Source organism: Sesamum indicum, linkage group LG14 (genome assembly GCF_000512975.1).
Source record: "Sesamum indicum cultivar Zhongzhi No. 13 linkage group LG14, S_indicum_v1.0, whole genome shotgun sequence".
In the NCBI taxonomy this organism is placed as follows: Eukaryota; Viridiplantae; Streptophyta; class Magnoliopsida; order Lamiales; family Pedaliaceae; genus Sesamum; species Sesamum indicum.
Window position 1 is genome coordinate 1,159,658 of NC_026158.1, and position 8,055 is coordinate 1,167,712.

The 8,055-nt window shown below is 39.9% G+C and overlaps 1 protein-coding gene across 1 annotated transcript; it reads left to right on the forward strand.

The window, feature by feature from the left end:
- LOC105176680 lies at nt 202-7,211 on the forward strand. Its single transcript, XM_011099562.2, has 9 exons — nt 202-1,176; nt 1,781-1,826; nt 1,922-2,000; nt 2,096-2,141; nt 2,229-2,327; nt 3,903-3,971; nt 4,052-4,385; nt 4,658-4,806; nt 4,889-7,211. The coding sequence occupies exons 1-9, from the start codon at nt 742-744 to the stop codon at nt 6,353-6,355; spliced, it is 2,724 nt and encodes a 907-aa protein (XP_011097864.1). The 5' UTR covers nt 202-741; the 3' UTR covers nt 6,356-7,211.

Here is an 8,055-nt window from a genome sequence, read left to right on the forward strand (position 1 = left end):
TTTTTTAATTTTCAAGTACGCTAATCTTTTACTACTGCTTAACTCATAATATTATATATAATTCATTTTTATTGTAAAAATAAAAATTATTACAAATACGCTAATAATATATGATTTTGAATTTAATTTAAAAAACTTGATCTAAATAAATAATATGATATGAACTATTTATGGTAAGCCCTACAAATTCAAATGTGAACAGCAGCAGCAGGGAAGCAGACACTGGTTTGAGAAATCAATGAGTGGTCCCCACACAATGGGGACAAATGGCGAGTAGACACGCGCTGCGAGTACTTGACAAAAACTCCTCTGCGGGTATATAGCGATTGAGAGAAGTCAGAGAGATTAACGTAATCACGGGCAGAAAACCACTGCGGGCAACGGGCAGCACCAAAACGCCGTCATTCTCAACCACTTAACGCCGTTTCTGTTGCTGCCCAATAGGCCAATACCCATAATCATTCTACGTTTTATCGCTAGCTCCCTCCGAACCGGTCTGCTTCGGACCCAGGCTCGGGCCACCAGGAATTGGAAAAGGAGGAAAAAGCAGACGGCCCGAAGCAAACCACACCACTCTCCCCCCAAATAATAATGATGGAATAAAGGAGGAGAGAGAAAGGCAGCAGCGAAAAATTTTTAGAAATAGAGAGAGAGAGAGAGAGTGAGGGTTTTTTATTTTTGGCTAGAGAGAGAAAAATTGTGGAAAGAGAAAGAGCTAGAGGTTGAAGAATCTCGAGAAGGATGGGGCAGATCGTGAAGAGGAAGAAGAAAGGGAGGCCAGCGAAGACAGATCCCGGCGCTAGAGAGCTGCCGGAACCGGAGAGGGACCTTCGACGGAGTCTTCGACGCCGGAATGTGAAGTACGTCTTCGACCTCGACGATTACTTCGACGAGGACGAGCTCTTCGCGGACGACGAGGACCGGCGAAGAAGAGAGAAGAAGTTGAAGCTTCTACTCAAGCTCCAGAGCGGTGGCGAGACCCAGTCAAGTGAACCACAGGCGAGCAGGACTCGGCGTGTGGAACACGCGCCCTTGGCATCGCCTTCGTCCTCCGATGACGGTGACAAGCCGTCGAAAAAGCGGAAAATCGATGAAGATATGGACGACGAGGATATGGATGACGAAAATGATGATGCCAATGACCAAGATAATTGTAATGATGAGGACGACGAGGAGGTGATTATCAGTTTATAGTTGTTTCGATATGGAAGTGGAAACTGACGAAAATGGGAATTTTAAGTAGAGAAATAACTCGGGTTCAAATGAAGCTATCTTGGAGTGGAGTCCTTTAATTAAACCATGTGTTTACTTATATTATACTAGTATGTAATAAAGGGAGTGAAAAAGAAGTCCACCTCAGCTGGAGTTGAGCTCAGGTTTTTCTAATTGGTCCAGGCTTCTATTCCGTAGATTGTGAATGTATAGGTGAGTGAAGAGGGTGTCGGGTGGAGTGTGTTTGTGTCGATGTATGCATATGTAACGGTCGGGTCAACTGTCAAAAAACTAACCCCCACAGAATCTGATCACGCTCCCACCTTTCTCTCTCTCTCTCTAAAACTGAGTGTCACAGACAGATATGTATTGTATTGTACGCACACTCACGTTCCCACTCACCCACGCATGTTGTCTGCCTTCGTTTTCTGTCTCTGTCTGATTGCCACGCCGACTTTTGTCCTCCGAAGCTGCATGAGGAGAGAGTAGTATTTATTAATTTATGACTTCAAGTTTTATCACCCGGTGGCTTTTTCTGGAAGTTTAACGATTCTGCTGATTTTGACAGATTAGAGAAAGAAAGTCAGAACCCAAAGCTGAAGACTCACCTCCAGGTGTGCTTTTCGTTTTTTATGGCTTAGGTATGAGTTGTAGTTCTTGATTTTATGGAATTATGATGGATTTTGTTGTGTGACTTTTTATGATATAGGGACTCCAGCAGAGGCTCCATCTGGACTACCGCTGCCTGATAAGAGAACTTTGGACTTAATTTTGGACAAACTTCAGAAGTATGTGATTTGTACTGTAAGAATGTATACATTTATGGGGTTGCATGAAAAGGACTGTCTTTAATGCTGAAGTGCTCTATTTCCATTTTGAGCAGGAAGGATATTTATGGCGTTTATGCGGAACCCGTTGATCCTGAAGAGGTACATGCACAGTTCTTTGAGGGGTTATGGGTTGTATTAGGCTTATCTTAGGTGGAAGTTCTGATCATTTGATTATTGTTGGTGTAGCTACCGGATTACCATGATGTGATAGAGCATCCAATGGACTTTGCCACTGTGAGGAACAAGCTGGGAAATGGATCATATGCAACCTTCGAACAATTTGAGGTAACTGCTGTGTGCCGCCTTTTGCATTCCTTTTTCTTATGTATTCTTTGATGTCCAAGAAGGACCTCTTACGAAGTCATGTTTTTTATTCGTTTTCATTTTCACTAATTTCTTTAATCCTCGATTCTAACCTTTTCTGGTTTGGGGGTTGAGGGTGGAGGCATGGGATTGTCGGTGTGAAGAACAGGGCTAGCATTTAAAAACTGCTGACTATCCTTCTGTTGTGTTTTTCGTGTCCATCCAAATTTTTTCTCCCTCTTTGGTTTCTTGATCAACCCAATTTTATGTCGATTTGTCTTATTTATCAGTTTATCGATTTGTCTTATTTATCAGTTTATTGATTCCTCAGCTCTAAGCACTTCTTTGTTGTACTCACTTGCTGACATATAGTCTCACACTGTAGGTGGGGGTTATTTAGTCATAGTACAGTTGGTGATTATGATAATGCCGTAACTATGAAGTTTTTGATGATATTGGCAGCTGAAAATCTTGAGGTTACCCACTTATTTGTAGGGTGCCTTTGCTGCTAAAATTCTTGTTTTGTCTTTTGTGAGGGAAGCTTCATTTTGTGGAATAATTTCTGAACTCTTTATAAAGTGTATTACTATTTCGTTTCAAATTTTCAGGTGATTATCAATTCAAGTGCAAACTCTTTTGTTGCCTCTGAAGGGAGGAAATAGGACAGAGATGTCTTTGCAAGTTCCGATTTTTGTTTTTAAGTATCTGCCTTGTTCTTAAGTTCTTTTATTTTCTTTAGGTATAATATGCTGCCGGACACTAAATTCTTTATTCAAATTGTGTTATTTAGGAACTTCAAATTTGTGATGAAGGTGTCATTTGATTCTTATAACGTGTTAGTTTTTCCTCTATGTATGCTTCTCAGCCTGCAGAACCTGATTCAGTTGTCTGGTAAAATAGATAGTGTTACTTTGTCTTCTAAGTGTACTTCTATGATCAACTTTCCGGTCATGGCCATATGATGACTTCATGGCTGGCTTGAACCGACAACATTTAGCTAGTATTGCATGTTTCTTTTGGCTAAAAGAATAATTATGCAATTATCATAATATAAATTTGGCACCTTCATTTCGTTGGGAATTTTCTCTTTTCTGCCTTTATTGGGTTTGATCTAATGTCATCAATTGCACTAATTTCTATAGGTTCAAGTGCTAATTGCTTGGCAGTTTTCTTGTCTTGCAGTTTTGTGTTTATGAACTGTTATGTTAAGGAAGTGTGCTCAGTGATTTGCCTGTGAATTTAATATATCTGAAAGGGTGGTAGTAGTTGCCACCTACCTTATTTTGCTCGTTGTATGATATATCTTGTCATAGAACATGCTTTTGCTGCCTCCAGAAAAATGAGGAACTCTGCTTTATTTCTTTATCATTCTTCTCCATCCTCGGCTTGATGGAGATTGTATTGCCTGCATGCCTGTCACCCCACGATTATTACTTGTCAGATGATCATTGTTTTGTTTCCTTTTTAAATTTATGTTAATAGTAATTCGTTACCAGAGTTAGAGTTCTTCTATTCTCCTTTTCTTTTTTTTCCTGAATTTTGTTTTCTCTTATACAGAGTGATGTCTATCTCATTTGCTTGAATGCAATGCAATACAATGCACCAGATACCATATATTATAAACAGGTAATGGCTTGCGCTTTGGTTGTTTTCTTTGTATTAACTCTTTTTGGTCAATGTTAATATGTGTCTATTCATTTGCGAAGGCACGTTCCATACAAGAGTTGGCCAAAAAGAAGTTCCACAAGATAAGGTTGAATGCTGAACGCCTAGAGAAAGAGATCAAACCTGAGCAGAAATTGAGGTCTGGTTCTGTTTTGAAGAAGCAAACTAAAAGACCTTTGAGCCGGACAGTGCAAGAACCTGTCTGCTCTGATTTCTCATCTGGAGCCACCCTTGCAACTGTCGGAGATATACAGAATGTTACAAATACGCTCCAATCAGTTGGATCTGAGAAACCTGGTAGTATTGATGGGCCTGTTGAGGGAAATTCTTTCATGAATGATAGCAATTTAGACAAGGCAGAAGAATCAGTGCCAGGTGAACCTCGTCCTCCTAAGTAATTATGATGATATCTGATGGTTCATCTGCTTTATAATCTCAATAGTTTAAACGTCTCACTTCATGAGTAGTAACTGTTGGAGTTCTTTATTGGTCTCTTCTTCATATGTGAGCATCTTGCATATTACCATATGTATTCCACATTTGCAGTTGTTGGTACAACCGGGAAAACAAAATGGACTGCTTTATTGTATGATATTACTATTTCAGCTGATGCTGGCTTTTACCACCAACTGGTCTTCTCTTTGTAGGAAAGGGTCTGCTGTCTCGATATGGTAAGAGATCGTTCATGCATGACGAAAACCGTCGAGCGACATATAGCATATCGTTATCTCATCCTGTGGCTAGCTCAGAATCTATATTCTCGACTTTTGAAGGAGAAACCAAGCAGCTGGTTCCTGTGCGTATCTCTGGGCATTATATCTTGCTATTCATTATTGAACATTTTGTTTTCTCACTTAGTTTCAATTTCCCTCAACCAGGTAGGGCTTTATTCAGATCATTCATATGCTAGGAGTCTGGCTCGTTTTGCTGCAACTCTTGGATCTGTTGCCTGGAAAGTTGCTTCCAAGAGAATCGAACAAGCACTACCTCAAGGTTTCAAGTTTGGTCGAGGGTGGGTTGGTGAGTATGAGCCACTTCCAACTCCTGTCTTAATGCTGGAAAATTACACTGTGAAGGAACCACCGTTTTTTGCAAAAGTGAAGCCTGCTGCTGATCCTAGGAAGTTTGAGAAGATACCTATGGTCTCAGTTTCTTCCAAGGAAAGCTCAGGTAGTGTACCTTTCTTAGAGCAGAAGTTGCCATTTCTTGGTCCTACGGGAATGAGACCGCCTTCTGCTTCTTCCATCTCTGCCCAGCAAATCAGAGGGAACAGTTCAGCTATGCCACCATCTTTCTTTTTATCTCCTGGGATCAAACCTAGTGGGACTCCAAATCTTAGTTACCAGCATCAAAATCTACCGTCTAGGGCTTCTATCGAATCCGATAAAAAGGTTCTGAAGCAGGTTGAATTGAATGGTCCGCCTGTCTTAAATAAAAATGCAGCTGATTTTGTTGGCAACAGGCAGATTTCTAAGAGTACGCAAATTGAAGCTTCCAGATGTATGGAGTTCTCTTCAACGAACGCAAACTTTTTACCACCTGGATCTTTTAAACAGCCCGAGAATAATGGAGTTGCTTTAGGAGGATTGCCTGATGGAAAAGTCATCGGAAATAGAGTGGATAGTGATACAATAGCCGGTTCGGCATCTGATCTGGCGAAACCAGTTAGCTGTTATCCCCATGAACAGGGTCAAGGTCTTAGTGACCCAGTCCAGTTGATGAGAATGTTGGCAGAAAAGGCTCATACTCAACAAATACCCTTGATAAATCAGTCATCAGCTGATGCTGCTCAAGGATTGCCTGCTCAAGTCTTGCCTTCAGCTCCATCCTTGAGCAGCAATGATTCGAACAATGCTGCTGTAGCTGCTGCACGTGCATGGATGTCTGTAGGTGCAGGAGGGTTTAGACCAGTTTCTGAAAATGCTTATGTAAACAAGAACCAGATATATGCTGATTCACTATACAATTCTACTCGTGATATCCAGTCGCAAGTATCACGGTTTCGTGGGGAGTATCCTGCTTCTGGAGTACATGTTCAGCCTGAAAAGAATGGTTCTCCACGTCATGCTTTTGTACCACAAGGCCCAATACCTATGATAGTAGGCAGTGAAATGCAGTTCCAAAACCAGCGAATGGTTTTTCCACAGTTTACGACTGCTGACTTGTCTAGGTTCCAGCTGCAGTCTACTTGGCAGAATATCAGTCCACAAATCCATTCGAGGCCAAAACCGGAATCTCTTCCTCCCGACCTAAATATTGGTTTCCAGTCATCAGGGTCTCCTGGAAGGCCCTCTACGGGTGTCCTGGTTGATTCTCAGCAGCCTGATTTGGCTCTACAACTCTGAGATGGTATAGTTAGAAAAAAAAGGACGAAGCTGTGTTCATCTTGGGTATAATATTTTAGAAAATACGTTGCCTACCCAAAATCTGCTTCCATAAATTGCGTTCAGGATCATTTCTTTAGTGGATACGGAACATGTGTATCCTACTCTTGTCCAGTGAGTGCAGTTGGCACCAACTTAAGGGAAACTTACCCAGTTTCTTGACTGACCAGATGAGAAAGCGAAATTTGTCATGAGCTGTAGCTCGACTTGCACCCGTTGTCAGTGGGTATAGGTTTAGAGTAGGCAGAAGATAGAATGGTGGAGTTGCTTCGTGCTCGGGAGTAGGTTTTTAGCAGTGCTTCGTTTTGTCTTCGAATTGATATCTGAGACATGAATTCTTAGTGGAAGGGTGGTGCGGCGTTAAGCAGAAGGATGAGTAATGTTATCAGAATAATCTAGTGTTTGCAGCCTCTGATTCGGTGGTTCACATATAAGGTATTAATTTGATTTACATGTAAATCAGTGAGAGTTGAATGAGGGTCATTAGCTTAGTTTTTCTGTAGTTGGATCTCTTGGAGAACTCCTCCTCTTCATGATTTTTCCATTTTGAACATACTGATTCTGTCAGGTTCCATGTATGTGATGTTCAAGAAAGGAAAATGATTTTCAGCCTTAGGTACTTGCTGTAGCTGTGTGAGTTACAGTCTCCTACCTGTTTACAAGTATTGTACGGAGGAAGATGCTTTGTGGACAACGGTCTAAAGTCCACCAATAATTCGTACTTATTTTAATGGATTGAGGCCCCCTTCGACCGGGTATGCCCTCTTAAAATGCTGGATAACAACATCCGGCTCCGTCTATGAGGTCTGATAAACTTTCATCCCTTCGACCCCAAAATTTAGCCATGCTTGTTATTTTACAATGTTGTCCCTAAAATGAGAGAGCGACACAAAGTTTGCAATTCACATTGTTTCACAAAATTTTATTAGATATTAAAACTCAAATTTTAGATTTAAAATTTTTAATATTCTTTTTAGAACTTATGTGATATTAGAATTTTATTATTAGTCCTGAATTAATTTATTAAAATTCCGGGAAAAGATAAGTTAGCGACTCTTATTTTATTTTTTACTGAGTTTATAAGCATTTATTTTACAAGATTATTAAATATTGTAAGATGCTTAAAAAACTTCATAAGTTAATCTAAACACTCTCCAGGTCATAAAAATTAAGGTAATTATATTCTGACCCCCTCTGAAATTACAAAAGTTTGCTTTCCTTCAAAGAACATCAAAGAAATTTTAAAATTACGCTTACACTCCCTTCGAAAATTCACTGTTCATCCCCTTCCTTCTTTTGTTATGATTTTTTGGATAAAAAATACTGATGTTAGAATGAATGGGGGAGTATCTGCAGACAAGGATTAGCAATTTGATATTTGAATCAGTTTGAGAATCTGAATGAAAGCACAACAATTATGTAAGAAGTAAACTTATGAAGTGTCTAGAAAACAATGAACTTGAATGTAGTAAGGTGCATATAATCAACTGTTTTATGTTCGTCTGTAAAAAAAAAAAAAAAAGGAAAAGAAAAGAAAGCGTAGTGATGCTTAGGAATGAATGCATTGCCTATTTATAAAGGAGGTTGGGATATGATGGTATCTCCAAATTCCACAATTTTATGTTAGGTGATTGAGCTAGCTGATACAATTGAGATTCTTT